This window comes from Oncorhynchus nerka, linkage group LG4 (genome assembly GCF_034236695.1).
Source record: "Oncorhynchus nerka isolate Pitt River linkage group LG4, Oner_Uvic_2.0, whole genome shotgun sequence".
In the NCBI taxonomy this organism is placed as follows: domain Eukaryota; kingdom Metazoa; phylum Chordata; class Actinopteri; order Salmoniformes; family Salmonidae; genus Oncorhynchus; species Oncorhynchus nerka.
Window position 1 is genome coordinate 31650945 of NC_088399.1, and position 22845 is coordinate 31673789.

At 45.6% G+C, this 22845-nt stretch overlaps 1 protein-coding gene across 1 annotated transcript in view; it reads right to left on the minus strand.

The window, feature by feature from the left end:
- si:dkey-112m2.1 (transmembrane protein 132C) overlaps positions 1 to 22845 on the minus strand; it is a 149422-nt gene that overhangs the window by 3149 nt on the left and 123428 nt on the right. Inside the window, exon 8 of the mRNA XM_029651184.2 lies at positions 872 to 1063. Coding sequence (XP_029507044.2) covers positions 872 to 1063 — 192 coding nt within the window. The remainder of the gene's footprint in view (positions 1 to 871; positions 1064 to 22845) is intronic.

A 22845-nucleotide genomic window follows, 5' to 3' on the forward strand; every position in this document is an offset into this window, starting at 1 on the left:
GGTCAATAACAAAAGTATCTCAATACTTTGTTATATACCCTTTGTTGGCAATGACAGAGGTCAAACGTTTTCTGTAAGTATTCACAAGGTTTTCACACACTGTTGCTGGTATTGTGGCCCATTCCTCCATGCAGATCTCCTCTAGAGCAGTGATGTTTTGGGGCTGTTGCTGGGCAACACGGACTTTCAACTCCCTCCAAATATTTTCTATGGGGTTGAGATCTGGAGACTGGCTAGGCCACTCCAGGACCTTGAAATGCTTCTTTGGGATCATTGTCATGCTGAAAGACCCAGCCACATTTCATCTTCAATGCCCTTGCTGATGGAAGGAGGTTTTCACTCAAAATCTCACGATACATGGCGTACCTATTGCAGATTCAGTCTTCCCAGCCTGGTGCAGGTCTACAATTTTGTTTCTGGTGTCCTTTGACAGCTCTTTGGTCTTGGCCATAGTGGAGTTTGGAGTGTGACTGTTTGAGGTTGTGGATAGGTGTCTTTTATACTGATAACATGTTCAAACAGGTGCCATTAATACAGGTAACGAGTAGAGGACAGAGGTGCCTCTTAAAGAAGAAATTACAGGTCTGTGAGAGCCAGAAATCTTGCTTGTTTGTAGGAGACCAAATACTTATTTTCCACCATAATTTGCAAATAAATTAATAAAAAATCCTACAATGTGATTTTCTGGATTTTTTTTTCTCATTTTGTCTGTCATAGTTGAAGTGTACCTATGATGAAAATTACAGACCTCTCACATCTTTTTAAGTGGGAGAACTTGCACAATTGGTGGCTGACTAAATAAGTTTTTGCCCCACTGTATGATACTGTATGTTTGGTGCAGTAGGTTGCTGAGTCATGTGTGTGTGGTTACCTGTTTAAGTTTCTGCATGACTTCCTGTGTTGTAGCCGTGGCGACGATGGCCCTGTTGCTCCCTGGGCTGAGCTGGAGGGACAGAGAGAGGCCAGAGACCAGCTGCACTCCCAGCTCTGTCACACTCACTTTGTCTTCCAGAACCCTGACCATCCGCTCAGCCAGGATCGAGTCAGACAGAGGGGACATCACCTACAACATTATACACACACATTAGTATACAAACAGACAAACACACACACACTTGTATTGGTTCAACTTCAAATATATCATTTCACATCACCTGTACAAGCACTCACACTGAAGCCAACACCATCAATAATGGACAGAGGGAGGAGCGAAAACGTCAACATGACAAGCTTATATTAACACTGAAGAAAGAACATAATGATGGAAGAACACCATGACCCAAGCTTTTTCATAATGTACAGTGCGTATATTAATCAAGATGATGCATGTACTGTACACTCAATGGCGTCTGCGATCACCAGCTTCACACTCAGACACACTCAGACACACACACTCCGCCTCATCTGTCTGACTGGCAGTTCCCCGGCTCCGGGGCCTGCTGGAGATGTAAGCATGTAAATGTGAGTGATGTGTGATGAGAAGGGAAGTACTTCCATCCACTCCCATTAGGTCTGAGTCTCCTCTCCACCATCCTCCTCTGCTCCACCACCCGCCCACACACAGACTCACGCTTCCACTCCCTCCACACAGCCATAATGAACTGTCAGCACTGATCACTGCCTCATCTGAAAAGGACCATGGCCAACACACTCCTCCTCCACAGCACCATACTATTAAAGCTGCATGCTACTGGCTGCATGCTAACGACATAGCTAAACACACTGGGAACACACCGGCCCAGCTGTGTAGATATGTGTACTATGGCACCTGTAGGGCTGGGTCGAAGGTCAAACATATAAGGCCCAGGGGTAATTTGCGATCCGTTTAAGAAAGCTGGTGGTATGACAGACGTCACTACAGGAGAGGAATTTGAACATAAAAAATGTATTTTCATCAAAATTAGTTTTTTTTTCAGAAATGCCTTCTTGAACATGTGAACTTTCGTGTCCGTTAATAACAAACTTGTATGTCATCCTTAAATATGAATAAAATTGTTACATTACAAGCCTAGTTGGTTTAGCCACAGACAATCGGAGGAACCTTCCCACTAGCCATGATTGGCTGAGATAATGGATGGGCTGGACATGACGAGACATGAGTTCTGATTGGTTTGCTATGTCGCAGGCGTCTGTCTAAAACATGAGCTGCTCAGATAATCCTTGCGACCACATTTACAAAAAAAAGATATAGCCAAGGAGAACTGCAAAAGTGTTGCTACTGCTCTCAACAACATTGCTGCCATGAATTTAGCAGGCGCTATCGACAAAGATCCGTGGGAAAAAGTTGAAAAGAGAAAACAAGTACTTTCTGGAGAAAGATCGTGCCATGTTGACTCGCTTTGACTTTGAAAACGAATCAGACGATGAGGAAATCAACAATAGTGTTGTTGTCATGGATGAAGTGAAATCAGTAGAATGCCCGCTGGAAAATGGAGATGGAGAAAATGTGGATGTTTGATTGCAAATGCAGAGGGAGTCGAAAAGAGAACACAGAAGGCTGTTGTATAAAATACCCGTCTCCGGATTACATCTTCAAACTAAGGCCAACAATGGCCATGAGGCAATCATCCATGTAAACGGCTAAGAGTCAAGCTACATTTCAGATATTATGCGTTTCTAATTTTGACAAAGTCATTTTCATTGCAAGTTGAAGCCTACTGTTAGCTAGCTACTCTAAGGCTTCATGCCACAATGACTACCGCCCTGTAGCACTCACTTCTGTAATCACGAAGCGCTTTAAGAGGCTGGTTATGCACTCCATCCTCCCAGCACCCTAGACCCACTCTCAGCACCGCCCCAACAGATCCATAGATGACGTAATCTCAATTGCTCTCCACACTGCCCTCACCCACCTAGATAAAAGGAATACCTATGTGAGAATGCTGTTCATTGACTACAGCTCGTCAACAAGTTTAGGACTCTAGGTCTGTGCACCTCCCTCTGCAATTGGATCCTGGACTTCCTGACGGGCCAACCCCAGGTGGTGAGGGTAGGCAACACATGGGCCCCACAGGGGTGTGTGCTTAGTCCCCTCCTGTACTCCCTGTTCACCCACGACTGCGTGGCCACACAATACTCCAACACCATCATCAAGTTTGACAACCACATGATGGTCATAGGAGGCCTGATCACCGATGATGATGAGTCAGCCTACAGTGAGGAGGTCAGTGACCTGGCAGTGTGTTGCCAGAACAACAACCTCTCCTTCAACATCAGTAAGACCAAGGAGCTGATCGCAAGCACGCCCCCATCCACATCAACAGGGCTGCAGTGGAGCAGGTCAAGCTTCAAGTTAGTCCAAATCACTAAATACTTCAAATGTTCCAAACACACGCACACTGTCATGAAGAAGACGCGACAGCGCCTTTTACCCTCAGGAGGTTAAAAAAGTTTGGCATGGACAGTCGAATCATCAAAATGTTATACAGTTAGTTACCTGTAAACTTGATCCAAACATTTCAAACAACTTTCCTAATCCAACTTTAGGTATTTTCAAACGTAAATAATCTATACAATTTAAGACGGAATAAACTGTGTTCAATACCGGAGGAAAACAAATTGGAGCGAGCTTTCAGGTCACGCGCCTCAACCACAACAGTACACTTACATTTACATTACATTTAAGTCATTTAGCAGACGCTCTTATCCAGAGCGACTTACAAATTGGTGCATTCACCTTATGACATCCAGTGGAACAGCCACTTTACAATAGTGCATCTAAATCTTTTAAGGGGGGTGAGAAGGATTACTTTATCCTATCCTAGGTATTCCTTAAAGAGGTGGGGTTTCAGGTGTCTCCGGAAGGTGGTGATTGACTCCGCTGTCCTGGCGTCGTGAGGGAGTTTGTTCCACCATTGGGGGGCCAGAGCAGCGAACAGTTTTGACTGGGCTGAGCGGGAACTGTACTTCCTCAGTGGTAGGGAGGCGAGCAGGCCAGAGGTGGATGAACGTAGTGCCCTTGTTTGGGTGTAGGGCCTGATCAGAGCCTGGAGGTACTGAGGTGCCGTTCCCCTCACAGCTCCGTAGGCAAGCACCATGGTCTTGTAGCGGATGCGAGCTTCAACTGGAAGCCAGTGGAGAGAGCGGAGGAGCGGGGTGACGTGAGAGAACTTGGGAAGGTTGAACACCAGACGGGCTGCGGCGTTCTGGATGAGTTGTAGGGGTTTAATGGCACAGGCAGGGAGCCCAGCCAACAGCGAGTTGCAGTAATCCAGACGGGAGATGACAAGTGCCTGGATTAGGACCTGCGCCGCTTCCTGTGTGAGGCAGGGTCGTACTCTGCGGATGTTGTAGAGCATGAACCTACAGGAACGGGCCACCGCCTTGATGTTAGTTGAGAACGACAGGGTGTTGTCCAGGATCACGCCAAGGTTCTTAGCGCTCTGGGAGGAGGACACAATGGAGTTGTCAACCGTGATGGCGAGATCATGGAACGGGCAGTCCTTCCCCGGGAGGAAGAGCAGCTCCGTCTTGCCGAGGTTCAGCTTGAGGTGGTGATCCGTCATCCACACTGATATGTCTGCCAGACATGCAGAGATGCGATTCGCCACCTGGTCATCAGAAGGGGAAAGGAGAAGATTAATTGTGTGTCGTCTGCATAGCAATGATAGGAGAGACCATGTGAGGTTATGACAGAGCCAAGTGACTTGGTGTATAGCGAGAATAGGAGAGGGCCTAGAACAGAGCCCTGGGGGACACCAGTGGTGAGAGCACGTGGTGAGGAGACGGATTCTCGCCACGCCACCTGGTAGGAGCGACCTGTCAGGTAGGACGCAATCCAAGCGTGGGCCGCGCCGGAGATGCCGAACTCGGAGAGGGTGGAGAGGAGGATCTGATGGTTCACAGTATCGAAGGCAGCCGATAGGTCTAGAAGGATGAGAGCAGAGGAGAGAGAGTTAGCTTTAGCAGTGCGGAGCGCCTCCGTGATACAGAGAAGAGCAGTCTCAGTTGAATGACTAGTCTTGAAACCTGACTGATTTGGATCAAGAAGGTCATTCTGAGAGAGATAGCGGGAGAGCTGGCCAAGGACGGCACGTTCAAGAGTTTTGGAGAGAAAAGAAAGAAGGGATACTGGTCTGTAGTTGTTGACATCGGAGGGATCGAGTGTAGGTTTTTTCAGAAGGGTGCAACTCTCGCTCTCTTGAAGACGGAAGGGACGTAGCTAGCGGTCAGGGATGAGTTGATGAGCGAGGTGAGGTAAGGGAGAAGGTCTCCGGAAATGGTCTGGAGAAGAGAGGAAGGGATAGGGTCAAGCGGGCAGGTTGTTGGGCGGCCGGCCGTCACAAGACGCGAGATTTCATCTGGAGAGAGAGGGAGAAAGAGGTCAGAGCACAGGGTAGGGCAGTGTGAGCAGAACCAGCGGTGTCGTTTGACTTAGCAAACGAGGATCGGATGTCGTCGACCTTCTTTTCAAAATGGTTGACGAAGTCATCTGCAGAGAGGGAGGAGGGGGGAGGGGGAGGAGGATTCAGGAGGGAGGAGAAGGTGGCAAATAGCTTCCTAGGGTTAGAGGCAGATGCTTGGAATTTAGAGTGGTAGAAAGTGGCTTTAGCAGCAGAGACAGAAGAGGAAAATGTAGAGAGGAGGGAGTGAAAGGATGCCAGGTCCGCAGGGAGGCGAGTTTTCCTCCATTTCCGCTCGGCTGCCCGGAGCCCTGTTCTGTGAGCTCACAATGAGTCGTCGAGCCACGGAGCGGGAGGGGCGGACCGAGCCGGCCTGGAGGATAGGGGACATAGAGAGTCAAAGGATGCAGAAAGGGAGGAGAGGAGGGTTGAGGAGGCAGAATCAGGAGATAGGTTGGAGAAGGTTTGAGCAGAGGGAAGAGATGATAGGATGGAAGAGGAGAGAGTAGCGGGGAGAGAGAGCGAAGGTTGGGACGGCGCGATACCATCCAGTAGGGGCAGTGTGGGAAGTGTTGGATGAGAGCGAGAGGGAAAAGGATACAAGGTAGTGGTCGGAGACTTGGAGGGGAGTTGCAATGAGGTTAGTGGAAGAACAGCATCTAGTAAAGATGAGGTCGAGCGTATTGCCTGCCTTGTGAGTAGGGGGGGGAAGGTGAGAGGGTGAGGTCAAAAGAGGAGAGGAGTGGAAAGAAGGAGGCAGAGAGGAATGAGTCAAAGGTAGACGTGGGGAGGTTAAAGTCGCCCAGAACTGTGAGAGGTGAGCCGTCCTCAGGAAAGGAGCTTATCAAGGCATCAAGCTCATTGATGAACTCTCCGAGGGAACCTGGAGGGCGATAAATGATAAGGATGTTAAGCTTGAAAGGGCTGGTAACTGTGACAGCATGGAATTCAAAGGAGGCGATAGACAGATGGGTAAGGGGAGAAAGAGAGAATGACCACTTGGGAGACTCGACCCTCGTTCTGAACAGGGCTTACTTCTTCATTTCTCAAATTTCTCATCAACCAATTTCTAAAGACGTTTGACATCCAATGGAAGCAATAGGAACTGCAAGCAACTGCCTTAGAATTCTAGATTCCCATTGAAAACCCATTGAAAAGAGACTGACCTCAAAAAAGAAAATCCTGGATGGTTTGTCCTCGGGGTTTTGCCTGACAAATAAGTGTTGTTATACTCACAGACATCATTCAAACAGTTTTAGAAACTTCAGTGTTTTCTATCCAAATCTACTAATACTATGCATATTCTAGCTTCTGGGCCTGTGTAGCAGGCAGTTTACTTTGGGCACACTTTTCATTCGGACGTGAAAATAGTGTCCCTAGCCTTAAGACGTTTTATAGACTACAACCACTCAAGCCATAGACTATTCTCTCTGCTTCCGCATGGCAAGCAGTAACGGTGCATCAAGTCTGGCACCAACAGGCTCTTGAACAGCTTCTATCCCCAAGCAATACAACTCATAAGTAGCTGTCAAAATGACTACGCGGACTGAGTTAACCTTTGAACTTTATTGACCTTTTATTTAAAAAATATCACTGTCTCTATGCACATTCGCAGGACCCTACACACTTAATCCATCACCTACTCACTCACACATAATATGCACGTACGTTTATACTGACTCCACACACAAACACTCCCTCACATACAAGCTGATTCCAAGATGGCGTAGCAGTAAGTCCTGTCGTGTCGTGTCCCCTGTATATATCTTTTTCGTTTTTTACATATTTTTCTTTGCATATCTCTTTAAAAACTTTTTGCTAAACCTAAGCTTCCAAATACTCTCCTGCAACCCGCCTCACCCAATGTAGCTATTTTTCCTAAAGTATTTATATTTATATTTACTTCGGAACCGGAACCTCTCAACTGAAGCTCAACTGAAGCTAGCCAGCTAACCACTAGCCATGCTAGCGGTCTTCAGCTAACCGGTCATCAGCTAACCTTCAGCCCGGAAAGCTCTCGCCAGTGTGAACAACGCGACTCTAACCAGAGCATAACGGACCTATTTATTTTTTCATCCCTGGATTCTTCCCCGGATTCCCACCGCAAATGGAACATTTTTCAGCTGGATCTTCACAACTAGCTATCTAGCTATCTACGAACTGTTAGCTTGCTAGCACAGGCCTGCTAACCGTCTGCATCGCCGCGTCCCAAACACCCATATTTAATCTCTTTTTGATTTTTAATTTGTTTATACCTTCCGGAAACCTGTCTCACCCAATGTGATACGGAATCGCTATTATTTTAAATTTTTTAGAACACACTCAAGAACCTCCAGAAGCTAACCAGCTAACTAGCTACAAGCTATTTAGTCATTGTTAGTTTTTTTAACCTGGATAACACTCGCCAGTCCAGCTTCCCTGCCCCATCCACCGCTGCCCCCTGGACACTGATCTCTTGGCCACATAGCTGATGCACGCTGGACTGTCCATTAATCACGGTACTCCATTCTGCTTGTTTGTTTTATCTGTTGGCCCCGTTGCCTAGTCAACGCCATTTTACCTGCTGTTGTCGTGCCAGCTGATTAGCTGTTGTTGTCTAACCTACTGTTTTAGCTAGCTTTCCCAATTCAACACCTGTGATTACTGTATGCCTCGCTGTATGTCTCTCTCAAATGTCAATATGCCTTGTATACTGTTGTTCAGGTTAGTTATCATTGTTTTAGTTCACAATGGACCCCTAGTTCCACTCTTCATACCCCTGATAACTCCTTTGTCCCACCTCCCACACATGCGGTGACCTCACCCATTACAACCAGCATGTCCAGAGATACAACCTCTCTCATCATCACCCGGGGCCTGGGCTTACCTCCGCTGTACCCGCACCCCACCATACCCCTGTCTGCGCATTATGCCCTGAATATATTCTACTATTCCCAGAAACCTGCTCCTCTTATTCTCTGTCCTCAACGCTCTAGGCGACCAGTTTTGATAGCCTTTAGCCGCACCCTCATACTACTCCTTCTCTGTTCCGCGGGTGATGTGGAGGTAAACCCAGGCCCTGCATGTCCCCAGGCACCCTCATTTGTTGACTTCTGTGATCGAAAAAGCCTTGGTTTCATGCATGTCAACATCAGAAGCCTCCTCCCTAAGTTTGTTTTACTCACTGCTTTAGCACACTCTGCTAACCCTGATGTCCTTGCTGTGTCTGAATCCTGGCTCAGGAAGGCCAGCAAAAATTCAGAGATTTCCATACCCAACTATAACATCTTCCGTCAAGATAGAACTGCCAAAGTGGGAGGAGTTGCAGTCTACTACAGAGATAGCCTGCAAAGTAATGTCATACTTTCCAGGTCCATACCCAAACAGTTCGAACTACTAATTTTGAAAATTACTCTCTCCAGAAATAAGTCTCTCACTGTTGCCGCCTGCTACCGACCCCCCTCAGCTCCCAGCTGTGCCCTGGACACCATTTGTGAATTGATCGCCCCCCATCTAGCTTCAGAGTTTGTTCTGTTAGGTGACCTAAACTGGGATATGCTTAACACCCCGGCAGTCCTACAATCTAATCTAGATGCCCTCAATCTCACACAAATCATCAAGGAACCCACCAGGTACAACCCTAACTCTGTAAACAAGGGCACCCTCATAGACGTCATCCTGACCAACTGGCCCTCCAAATACACCTCCGCTGTCTTCAACCAGGATCTCAGCGATCACTGCCTCATTGCCTGTATCCGCTACGGAGCCGCAGTCAAACGACCACCCCTCATCACTGTCAAACGCTCCCTAAAACACTTCTGTGAGCAGGCCTTCCTAATCGACCTGGCCCGGGTATCCTGGAAGGGCATTGACCTCATCCCGTCAGTTGAGGATGCCTGGTCATTCTTTAAAAGTAACTTCCTCTCCATTTTAGATAAGCATGCTCCATTCAAAAAATGCAGAACCAAGAACAGATACAGCCCTTGGTTCACTCCAGACCTGACTGCCCTCGACCAGCACAAAAACACCCTGTGGCGGACTGCAATAGCATCGAATAGTCCCCTTGATATGCAACTGTTCAGGGAAGTCAGGAACCAATACACGCAGTCAGTCAGGAAAGCTAAGGCCAGCTTCTTCAGGCAGAAGTTTGCATCCTGTAGCTCCAACTCCAAAAAGTTCTGGGACACTGTGAAGTCCATGGAGAACAAGAGCACCTCCTCCCAGCTGCCCACTGCACTGAGGCTAGGTAACACGGTCACCACCGATAAATCCATGATTATCGAAAACTTCAATAAGCATTTCTCAACGGCTGGCCATCTCCAACCTCGGCCAACAGCTCCGCCCCCCCGCAGCTCCTTGCCCAAGCCTCTCCAGGTTCTCCTTTACCCAAATCCAGATAGCAGATGTTCTGAAAGAGCTCCAAAACCTGGACCCGTACAAATCAGCTGGGCTTGAGAATCTGGACCCTCTATTTCTGAAACTATCCGCCGCCATTGTCGCAACCCCTATTACCAGCCTGTTCAACCTCTCTTTCATATCGTCCGAGATCCCTAAGGATTGGAAAGCTGCCGCAGTCATCCCCCTCTTCAAAGGGGGAGACACCCTGGACCCAAACTGTTACAGACCTATATCCATCCTGCCCTGCCTATCTAAGGTCTTCGAAAGCAAAGTCAACAAACAGGTCACTGACCATCTCGAATCCCACCGTACCTTCTCCGCTGTGCAATCTGGTTTCCGAGCCGGTCACGGGTGCACCTCAGCCACACTCAAGGTACTAAACGATATCATAACCGCCATCGATAAAAGACAGTACTGTGCAGCCGTCTTCATCGACCTTGCCAAGGCCTTCGACTCTGTCAATCACCATATTCTTATCGGCAGACTCAGTAGCCTCGGTTTTTCGGATGACTGCCTTGCCTGGTTCACCAATTACTTTGCAGACAGAGTTCAGTGTGTCAAATCAGAGGGCATGTTGTCCGGGCCTCTGGCAGTCTCTATGGGGGTGCCACAGGGTTCAATTCTCGGGCCGACTCTTTTCTCTGTATATATCAATGATGTTGCTCTTGCTGCGGGCGATTCTTTGATCCACCTCTACGCAGACGACACCATTCTATATACTTTCGGCCCGTCATTGGACACTGTGCTATCTAACCTCCAAACGAGCTTCAATGCCATACAACACTCCTTCCGTGGCCTCCAACTGCTCTTAAACGCTAGTAAAACCAAATGTATGCTTTTCAACCGATCGCTGCCTGCACCCGCATGCCCGACTAGCATCACCACCCTGGATGGTTCCGACCTTGAATATGTGGACATCTATAAGTACCTAGGTGTCTGGCTAGACTGCAAACTCTCCTTCCAGACTCATATCAAACATCTCCAATCGAAAATCAAATCAAGAGTCGGCTTTCTATTCCGCAACAAAGCCTCCTTCACTCACGCCGCCAAGCTTACCCTAGTAAAACTGACTATCCTACCGATCCTCGACTTCGGCGATGTCATCTACAAAATGGCTTCCAACACTCTACTCAGCAAACTGGATGCAGTCTATCACAGTGCCATCCGTTTTGTCACTAAAGCACCTTATACCACCCACCACTGCGACTTGTATGCTCTAGTCGGCTGGCCCTCGCTACATATTCGTCGCCAGACCCACTGGCTCCAGGTCATCTACAAGTCCATGCTAGGTAAAGCTCCACCTTATCTCAGTTCACTGGTCACGATGGCAACACCCATCCGTAGCACGCGCTCCAGCAGGTGTATCTCACTGATCATCCCTAAAGCCAACACCTCATTCGGCCGCCTTTCGTTCCAGTACTCTGCTGCCTGTGACTGGAACGAATTGCAAAAATCGCTGAAGTTGGAGACTTTTATCTCCCTCACCAACTTCAAACATCAGCTATCTGAGCAGCTAACCGATCGCTGCAGCTGTACATAGTCTATTGGTAAATAGCCCACCCATTTTCACCTACCTCATCCCCATACTGTTTTATTTATTTACTTTTCTGCTCTTTTGCACACCAATATCTCTACCTGTACATGACCATCTGATCATTTATCACTCCAGTGTTAATCTGCAAAATTTTAATTATTCACCTACCTCATGCCTTTTGCACACATTGTATATAGACTCCCCCTTTTTTTCTACTGTGTTATTGACTTGTTAATTGTTTACTCCATGTGTAACTCTGTGTTGTCTGTTCACACTGCTATGCTTTATCTTGGCCAGGTCGCAGTTGCAAATGAGAACTTGTTCTCAACTAGCCTACCTGGTTAAATAAAGGTGAAATAAAAAATAAAAAATAAAAAATAAAAAATTCTACTCTGTTTATCTTATATCCTGCTGCCTAGTCACCTTACCCCAATACATATCTACCTTCCTCACTGTAGTGTCCCTTCACATTGTAAATATAATATTGGAACTGACCCTGTATATAATACTGCTTACTTATTGCATTCTTCAAATTTCTTTTTTTTTCTAGTATTACATTGTTATTGATTATTGCATTGTTGGGTTTTGAGTTTACAAGAAAGGCATTTCACTGTACTTGTGCATGTGACATGAAAAACTTAGCTGGCTGTCATTTTCTGGCTGGCTCTCTAACTACATGTATGATCTGTGTAGTAATATTATTAATATCTCATAAAACCATTTGCATTTCTAGGTGTAGCCTACTGTTAGCTATCTAGCTAACATTGAATCCAGTTGGTTAGCTTTAGCTACCTGCAGATTCATACTACACCATTTCATGCATGGTGGCTAGCTATGACAATCTGCTTGTATTGCTACTGCATGGGTTGGGATTATTGTTCATTGCTTAGCTGGCTAGCTAGCTACATGTCTAAACAAAAGACTCCACAATGCCAGATGATTACATGACCCATTAACTTAGCCAGCTGTGTCTGGGGGTGATTATGGCCATCTATGCGAACAGATTCTAGGCAATAGAGACCCATCCACTTAGATATATGTTATTGGGGAGAGGTTATAGCCTCTCTTTCACATGACCTATCAATTTAGACAAGTGTGTTCCTGGGTAAGCCTCATCTAATAATGATCAAATATTTTTCTCTGGAATTGGTCTTTCACCATTTTTATATTTTATTAGGAAAGCAGCATCTACTCTTCCTGGGGTCCACACAAAACATGAAACATAACATAATAAAGCACATTAATAGACAAGAACAGCTCAAGGACAGAACTACATCAATTAAAAAAAGGCACACATAGCCTACATATCAATACATACACACACACACTATCTAGGTCAGATAGGGGAGAGGCGTTGTGCCGTGAGGTGTTGCTTTATCTGTAGTTTTAAACTATGTTTGCTGTTCATTTGAGCAATAAGAGATGGAACAGAGTTATATGCAATGGTAGCTCTATATAACTCTGTATGCTTTCTTGAATATGGGGACTGTGAAAAGACCCCTGGTGGCATGTCTGGTGGGGTAAGTGTGTGTGTGTGTCAGAGCTGTGTTTAAGTTGACTATGCAAAATATTTGGAATTTTCAACACATTAATGTTTCTTATAAGAAGAAAAAGTGATGCAGTCAATCTCTCCTTAACTCTTAGCCAAGAGAGACTGGCATGCATAGTATGTATATTAGCCCTCTGAACACAATGAAGAGCAAGACGTGCTGCTCTGTTCTGGGCCAGCTGCAGCTTAAATAGGTCCTTGCACCACACGACTGGACAATAATCAAGATAAGACAAAACTAGAGCCTGCATGATGTGCCACTGCAGAACACGCCTGGCTCTCCTCCACCAGTCATACAAGGAGAATGGTCTAATGTCTTCCATCAACAAGAGAGCTGGCCCAAGCAAGCACTGGTTACAACTGAAGCATGAGGACTTGCAGCAAGTTGTGAACATCAACAAATATGCAAAGGATAATGCAATAGTATTACCAGGACAGAAAAACTTTGATGGAAGGCTGCTGCCATGTGACAAAAACAGGGGTGGGGCGTCTCCACAAGGAATCGATGACAACACTTGGTATGTAAAGCATAAACAACACATTTTGACTGTTTCATTTACCACCAACGTGATTGGAACTACTTTTATTGATCTTGCATTTTTATAAAGTGTAATTTTACCTGGAGTTTTTCCTTATTGTAGTCAAATCAAATTAAATGTTATTTGTCACACGCGCTGAATACTACAGGTGTAGACCTTACTGTGAAATTGTAACGTTCGTCGTCTTCCTCTTCTGAAGAGTAAGAGAGATCGGACCAATTTGCAGCGTGGTAAGTACCCATTTTAATAAGACAAACTGAACACTACAAAAATAACAACGTGACACAACCAAAACAGTCACGTGTGGTAACTCACACGGAAAATAATCACCCACAACACAAAAGTGAAACCAGGCTACCTATATATGGTTCTCAATCAGGGACAACGATAGGGACAACGATTCACAGCTGCCTCTGATTGAGAACCATACCAGGCCAAACACAGAACTCCCAAAACGAAAAAGGAACATAGACAACCCACCCAACTCACGCCCTGACCATACTAAAACAAAGACATAATAAAAGAACTAAGGTCAAAATGTAACAGAAATGTTTACTTACAAGCCCTCAACCAGTTTTAAGAAAATGTTTACAAAATAAACTAAAGTAAAATATTTTTAATAAAATCAAAAAGTAACAGAAGAAAATTACATAACAATAACGAAGCTATACACAGGGGGAGGTACCTAGTCAATGTGCGAGGGTACAGGTTAGTCGAGGTAATTTGTAAAGTGACTACAGTATGCATAGATCGTTAACAGAGAGTAGACGCAGTGTAAAAACAAAGGGAGTGGGTCAATGTAAATAATCTGGGTGGACATTTGATTAATTGTTCAGCAGTCTTATGGCTTGGGGGTAGAAGCTGTTACGGAGCCTTTTGGTACTAGACTTGCCATGCGGTAGCAGAGAGAACAGTCTATGACTTGGGTGGCTAGAGTCTTTGACAATTTTTGTTCCTTCCTCTGACACCGCCTAGTAAACTCAGCAAAAAAAAGAAACGTCCTCACACTGTCAACTGCATTTGTTTTCAGCAGACTTAACATGTGTAAATATTTGTATGAACATAACAAGATTCAACAACTGAGACATAAACTGAACAAGTTCCACAGACATGTGACTAACGGAAATTGAATAATGTGTCCCTGAACAAACGGGGGGTCAAAATCAAAAGTAACAGTCAGTGTCTGGTGTGGCCACCAGCTGTATTTAATACACAGCATTGAGATTGCCTGCAATCACAACAAGCTTAGTCAGATGATGCTGTGACACATAGACCCAGACCATGACCGACCCTCCACCTCCAAATCGATCCCGCTCCAGAGTACAGGTGTTATGCAGGTAAGTGAGGACCCAAAAGCGGTTGGCGAGCAGTTCGCGGTTTCCCACATCATAGTTACGTTCAGACGGCGACAGGCGATGAGAAAAATACGCGCAAGGGTGGACCTTGTCGTCAGAATGGGAGCGCTGGGAAAGAATGGCTCCCACGCCCACCTCTGACACGTCAACCTCGACAATGAACTGTCTAGAGACGTCAGGTGTAACAAGGATAGGTGCGGATGTAAACCGCTTCTTGAGGAGATCAAAAGCTCCCTGGGCAGAAACGGACCACTTAAAGCACGTCTTGACAGAAGTAAGGGCTGTGAGAGGAGCTGCCACCTGACCGAAATTACGGATGAAACGACGATAGAAATTCGCGAAGCCGAGAAAGCGCTGCAGCTCGACACGTGACTTAGGGACGGGCCAATCGCTGACAGCTTGGACCTTAGCGGGATCCATCTTAATGCCTTCAGCGGAAATAACAGAACCGAGAAATGTGACGGAGGAGGCATGAAAAGAGCACTTCTCAGCCTTCACATAAAGACAATTCTCTAAAAGGCGCTGGAGGACACGTCGAACGTGCTGAACATGAATCTGGAGTGACGGTGAAAAAATCAGGATATCGTCAAGGTAAACGAAAACAAAGATGTTCAGCATGTCTCTCAGTACATCATTCACTAATGCCTGAAAGACAGCTGGAGCGTTAGCGAGGCCGAACGGCAGAACCCGGTATTCAAAGTGCCCTAACGGAGTGTTAAACGCCGTTTTCCACTCGTCCCCCTCCCTGATGCGCACGAGATGGTAAGCGTTACGAAGATCCAACTTAGTGAAAAACCTGGCTCCTCCTGTGAAGAAGAGACAGAGGAAACAGGAGGGATAGCAGACATTAAACACTTCACATGACAAGAGACGTTCCAGGAGAGGATAGAATTACTAGACCAATTAATAGAAGGATTATGACACACTAGCCAGGGATGGCCCAAAACAACAGGTGTAAAAGGTGAATGAAAAATTAAAAAAGAAATGGTTTCGCTATGATTACCAGAGACAGTGAGGGTTAAAGGTAGCGTTTCACGCTGAATCCTGGGGAGAGGACTACCATCCAAGGCGAACAAGGCCGTGGGCTCCCCTAACTGTCTGAGAGGAATGTCATGTTCCCGAGCCCAGGCTTCGTCCATAAAACAGCCCTCCGCCCCAGAGTCTATAAAGGCACTGCAGGAAGCTGCCGAACCGGTCCAGCGTAGATGGACCGACAAGGTAGTACAGGATCTTGAAGGAGAGACCTGAGTAGTAGCGCTCACCAGTAGCCCTCCGCTTACTGATGAGCTCTGGCTTTTACTGGACATGAAATGACAAAATGACCAGCGGAACCACAATAGAGACAGAGGCGGTTGGTGATTCTCCGTTCCCTCTCCTTAGTCGAGATGCGAATACCCCCCAGCTGCATAGGCTCAGCACCTGAGCCAGTGGAGGAAGATGGTAGTGATGCGGAGAGGGGGGCAACGGATAACGCGAGCTCCCTTCCACGATCAACCCGTCGTTCTATGCGAATAGCGAGTTCAATCAAGGAATCCACGCTGGAAGGAACCTCCCGAGAGAGAATCTCATCCTTTACCTCCACGCGGAGACCCTCCAGAAAACGAGCGAGCAAAGCCGGCTCGTTCCAGTCACTGGAGGCAGCAAGAGTGCGAAACTCTATAGAGTAATCAGTTATGGATCGATTACCTTGACATAGGGAAGACAGGGTCCTGGAAGCTTCTTCCCCAAAAACAGAACGATCAAAAACCCGTATCATCTCCTCCTTAAAGTTCTGATACTGGTTAGTACACTCAGCCCTCGCCTCCCAGATTGCCGTGCCCCACTCAGGAGCCCGTCCAGTAAGGAGAGATATGACGTAGGCGATACGAGCTGTGCCCCTGGAGTACGTGTTGGGCTGGAGAGAAAACACAATATCACACTGGGTGAGGAACGAGCGGCATTCAGTGGGCTCCCCAGAGTAACACGGCGGGTTATTAATTCTGGGCTCCGGAGACTCGGAAGCTCTGGAAGTAGCCGGTGGATCGAGGCGGAGATGGTGAATATGTTTCGAGAGGTCGGAGACTTGGGCGGCCAGGGTCTCAACGGCATGTCGAGCAGCAGACAATTCCTGCTCGTGTCTGCCTAGCATCGCTCCCTGGATCTCGACGGCTGAGTGGAGAGGATCCGATGTCGCTGGGTCCATTCTTGGTCAGATTCTTCTGTTATGCAGGTGAGTGAGGACCCAAAAGCGGTTTAACAGAAACAGAGTCTTTTAATGTCCAAACACAGGGAAGACATAAATCCTCTTCAGATGTATCGGTTGACAAAATAGACAACCCGCAGAGAGGGCGACAAATAAATCATAAAGTCCTCTGATCTTTACAGGAGAGTCCCCTTCTAGCAGCAGAAGAGAATAGCAGGGTTAGCGGCAACAGACTGCTGGTCTCTCCGGGTAGGCGTGGGTTGTAGAGGACAGAGGTACCTGATCACACGTAGCATCTGATGAAGAGGCAGATTACGACAGGACGGGACAAGGGTGAAGCAAACGAGAATCTGACAAAGACAGAAGCAGAAACAGAGAGAGAAATAGAGACCTAATCAGAGGGAAAAAAGGGAACAGGTGGGAGAGAGTAAACGAGGTAGTTAGAGGAGATGAGGAACAGCTGGGGGAAGGAAAGGGAGAGAAGGTAACCTAATACGACCAGCAGCGGGAAACGAAGTGAAGAGAAAGAACAGGAACAAGACATAACATGACAATACATGACAACAGGCCTCTGTGTTTTTATTTATTTATTTTATTTCACCTTTATTTAACCAGGTAGGCTAGTTGAGAACAAGTTCTCATTTGCAACTATGACCTGGCCAAGATAAAGTGGAGCAATTCGACACATACAACAACACAGAGTTACACATGGAATAAACAAAACATACAGTCAATAATACAGTACAACAAAAGAAAACAAAATCTATATACAGTGAGTGCAAATGAGGTAAGTTAAGGAAATAAATAGGCCATGGTGGCGAAGTAATTACAATATAGCAATTAAACACTGGAATGGTAGATTGGCAGAAGATGAATGTGCAGGTAGAGATACTGGGGTGCAAAGGAGCAAAATAAATAAATAACAGTATGGGGATGAGGTAGGTAGATAGATGGGCTGTTTACAGATGGGCTATGTACAGGTGCAGTGATCTGTAAGCTGCTCTGACAGTTGGTGCTTAAAGCTAGTGAGGGAGCAGCATAGAACTGGAAGGAAAGACGACCAAAGAACGAATTGGCTTTGGGGGTGACCAGTGAGATATACTGGAGCGCGTGCTACGAGTGGGTGCTGCTATGGTGACCAGTGATCTGAGATAAGGTGGGGCTTTACCTAGCAGAGACTTGTAGATAACCTGTAGCCAGTGGGTTTGGCGACGGGTATGAAGCGAGGGCCAACCAACAAGAGCATACAGGTCATAATGGTGGGTAGTGTATGGGGCTTTGGTGACAAAACGGATGGCACTGTGATAGACTGCATCCAGTTTGTTGAGTAGAGTGTTGGAGGCTATATTATAGATGACATCACCAAAGTCGAGGATCGGTAGGATGGTCAGTTTTACGAGGGTATGTTTGGCAGCATGAGTGAAGGATGCTTTGTTGCGATATAGGAAGCCGATTCTAAATTTAATTTTGGATTGGAGATGCTTAATGTGAGTCTGGAAGGAGAGTTTACAGTCTAACCAGACACCCAGGTATTTGTAGTTGTCAGAGCCGTCCAGAGTAGTGATGCTGGACGGGCGAGCAGGTGCGGGCAGTGATCGATTGAATAGCATGCATTTAGTTTTACTTGTGTTTAAGAGCAGTTGGAGACCACGGAAGGAGAGTTGTATGGCATTGAAGCTCGTCTGGAGGTTAGTTAACCTCTTGCTCCTCTACCTGACACGCAGGCGTCCCATCTAGACATCTGGAAATGCAAATGCGCTACGCTAAATGCTAATAATACTAGTTAAAACTCAAACGTTCATTAAAATACACATGCAGGGTAGTGAATTAAAGCTACACTCGTTGTGAATCCAGGCAACAAGTCAGATTTTTTAAATGCTTTTCGGCGAAAGCATGAGAAGCTATTATCTGATAGCATGTAACACCCCAAAAGACCCGCAGGGGACGTAAACAAAATAATTAGCAAAGTCGGCGCTACACAAAACGCACAAATAAAATATAAAACATTCATTACCTTTGACCATCTTCTTTGTTGGCACTCCTAGATGTCCCATAAACATCACTATTGGGTCTTTTTTTTCTCGATTAAATCGGTCCATATATAGCCTAGATATCGATCTATGAAGACTGTGTGATCAAGGAAAAAAATAGCGTTTCATAACATAACGTCATTTTTTTAAATTAAAAAAGTCGACGATAAACTTTCACAAAACACTTCGAAATACTTTTGTAATGCAACTTTAGGTATTAGTAAACGTTAATAAGCGATCAAATTGATCAAGAGGCGATGTATATTTTATAGCTGTCCGTCTGGAAATAATGTCCGGGTAAATCTCAACCAAAATATCCGGTCGGAGACTGGAAGAACTGCGCTGTCTTGCGTCTGTTTGACCAAGAAACAAATAGTAGGCAAATGACAAGACTCTAGACATCGTGTGGAAGCTGTATTGCAACCTCGGCCCCATTAAATGTGGTTCACCTTTATCAATGGGTTCAAGTCGCGCATGGATATATTTTTCCATTTTCAGTGATCAGATTTTCCTGCACTTTTCGATGAAACGCACGTTCTGTTATAGTCACAGCCGTGATTTAACCAGTTTTATAAACGTCTGAGTGTTTTCTATCCACACATACTAATCATATGCATATACTATATTCCTGGCATGAGTAGCAGGGCGCTGAAATGTTGCGCGATTTTTAACAGAATGTTCAAAAAAGTAGGGGGTAGGAGTAACAGGTTAACTTGGCTTTCGAAGACCTTAGAAAGACAGGGTAGGATAGATATAGGTCTGTAGCAGTTTGGGTCTAGAGTGTCATTCCAATCTTTGGGAATCTCAGACAATACGAAAGAGAGGTTAAACAGGCTTGTAATAAGGGTTGCAACAATTTCGGCAGATCATTTTAGAAAGAGAGGGTCCAGCGAGAAAGAGAGGGTAACATTCCTTCAATGATAAACACGAATCCGACCATCACCCCTGGTGAGACAAAACTATGGACTCTATGCCTGTACTGTCTGGTCCAGCGACGGTGGGTTTGTGCCCATAGGCGACGCTGTTGCAGGTGATGTCTGGTGAGGACCTTCCTTACAACAGGCCTACAAGCCCGCAGTCCAGCCTCTTTCAGTCTTTTGTGAATAGTCTGAGCGCTGATGGAGGGATTGTGCGTTCCTTGTGTAACTCGGGCAGTTGTTGTTGCCATCCTATACCTGTCCCGGATGATCAGCTGTCCGTCCTGTCTCCCTGTAGCGCTGTATTAGGCGTCTCACAGTACGGACATTGCAATGTATTGCCCTGGCCACATCTGCAGTCCCCATGCCTCATTGCAGCATGCCTAAGGCACATTCACGCAGATGAGCAGAGACCCAGGTGTTTCTCAGAGTCAGTAGAATGGCCTCTTTAGTGTCTTAAGTTTTCATAACTGTGACCTTAATTGCCTACTGTCTGTAAGCTGTTAGTGTCTTAACCACCGTTCCACAAGTGCATGTTCATTAATTAATTCTTTATGGTTCATTGAACAGGCATGGGGAACTTTACAATGAAGATCTGTGAAGTTATTTGATTTTTAGGAATTATCTTTGAAGGACAGGATCCTGAAAAAGGGACGTTGCTGTTTTTGCTGAGTTTATATAGGATTCAATCTTTACCTGTTTGGTGGGTCATCTGAGGGCATAGAGGGATTTCAAATACAGTAGGGAGAACAAGTATTTGATACACTGCCGATTTTGCAGGTTTTCCTACTTACAAAGAATGTAGAGGTCTGTAATTTTTATCATACTTACACTTAAACTGTGAGAGACGGAATCTAAAACAAAAATCCATAAAATCACATTGTATGATTTTTAAGTAATTAATTTGCATTTTATTGCATGACATAAGTATTTGATACATCAGAAAAGCAGAACTTTAATATTTGGTACAGAAACCTTTGTTTGCAATTACAGAGATCATATGTTTCCTGTAGTTCTTGACCAGGTTTGCACACACTGCAGCAGGGATTTTGGCCCACTCCTCCATACAGACCTTAGTTCTTCAGGTTTCGGAGCTGTCGCTGGGCAATACGGACTTTCAGCTCCCTCCAAAGATTTTCTATTGGGTTCAGGTCTGTCCTCCCCTCAATACGGTGCAGTCATCCTGTCCCCTTTGCAGAAAAGCATTCCCAAAGAATGATGTTTCCACCTCCATGCTTCACGGTTGGGATGGTGTTCTTGGGGTTGTACTCATCATTCTTCTTCCTCCAAACACGGGGAGTGGAGTTTAGACCGAAAAGCTCTATTTTTGTCTCATCAGACCACATGACCTTCTCCCATTCCTCCTCTGGATCATCCAGATGGTCATTGGCAAACTTCAGACGGGCCTGGACATGCGCTGGCTTGAGCAGGGGGACCTTGCGTGCGCTGCAGGATTTTAATCCATGACGGTGTAGTGTGTTACTAATGGTTTTCTTTGAGACTGTGGTCCCAGCTCTCTTCAGGTCATTGACTAGGTCCTGCCGTGTAGTTCTGGGCTGATCCCTCACCTTCCTCATGATCATTGATGCCCCACGAGGTGAGATCTTGCATAGAGCCCCAGACCGAGGGTGATTGACCGTCATCTTGAACTTCTTCCATTTTCTAATAATTGCGCCAACATTTGTTGCCTTCTCACCAAGCTGTGCAGGTCTACAATTTTATCTCTGATGTCATTACACACAGCTCTCTAGTCTTGGCCATTGTGGAGAGGTTGGAGTCTGTTTGATTGAGTGTGTGGACAGGTTTCTTTTATACAGGTAACGAGTTCAAACAGGTGCAGTTAATACAGGTAATGAGTGGAGAACAGGAGGGCTTCTTAAAGAAAAACTAACAGGTCTGTGAGAGCCAGAATTCTTACTGGTTGGTAGGTGATCAAATACTTATGTCATGCAATAAAATGCAAATTAATTACTTAAAAATCATACAATGTGATTTTTTGGATTTTTGTTTTAGATTCCACCTCTCACAGTTGAAGTGTACCTATGATAAAAATTACAGACCTCTACATGCTTTGTAAGTAGTAAAACCTGCAAAAGCGAGTCACTGGTACTTCCTGCTTTAGATTTAGCTTGTAAGCCAAATGGAGGGCGACGGAGAGCTTTGTATGCGTCACTGTGTGTGGAGTAAAGGTGGCCTTATACAGGTCATTGGGTGCAGTCTAAGTTGAGTGCAGTCTTATATTTTTTTTATTTTCTTCACTGGAGAATAATAGTGGAGATAACAAAACTATGAAAACTATGAAATAACACATATAACACACTTCAGTAGTAACCAAGAAAGTGTTAAACAAATCAAAATATATTTTATATTTGAGATTCTTCAAAGTAGACACCCTTTCCTTTGATGACAGTTTTGCAAACTCTTGGCATTCTCTCAACCAGCTTCACCTGGAATGTTTATAGTTTTGATGTCTCCACTATTACTCTACATGGTAGAAAATAGCAACAAAAAAAAACCTTGAATGAGTAGGTGTGTCAAAGCTTTTGACTGGTACTGTAGATGAGAACTCTCTTGGTAGATAGTGTGGTCTACAGCTTATCATGATGTACTCTACCTCAGGTGAGCAATACCTCGAGATCTCTTTAATATTAGACATCACGCACCAGCAATTATTGACAAATAGACACAAATCCCCGCCCCTCGTCTTACCAGACGTAGCTGCTCTGTCCTGCCGATGCACAGAGAAGCCAGCCAGCTCTATATGATCTGTATCGTCGTATAGCCACGTCCCGGTGAAACATAAGATATTACCGTTTTTAATATCCCGTTGGTAGGATAGTCTGAATTGTAGATTGTCCAGTTTTTTCCAATGATTGCAGGTTGGCCAATAATACTGCGGGTAGTGGTGGTGTACCTACTCGTTGGTGAATTCTTACAAGACACTCTGCCCTCCTCCCCCCTTTTCTCTGTATTTTCTTTTCGCGAATGACAAGGATTTGGGGTTTGTCTTGACAAAGAAT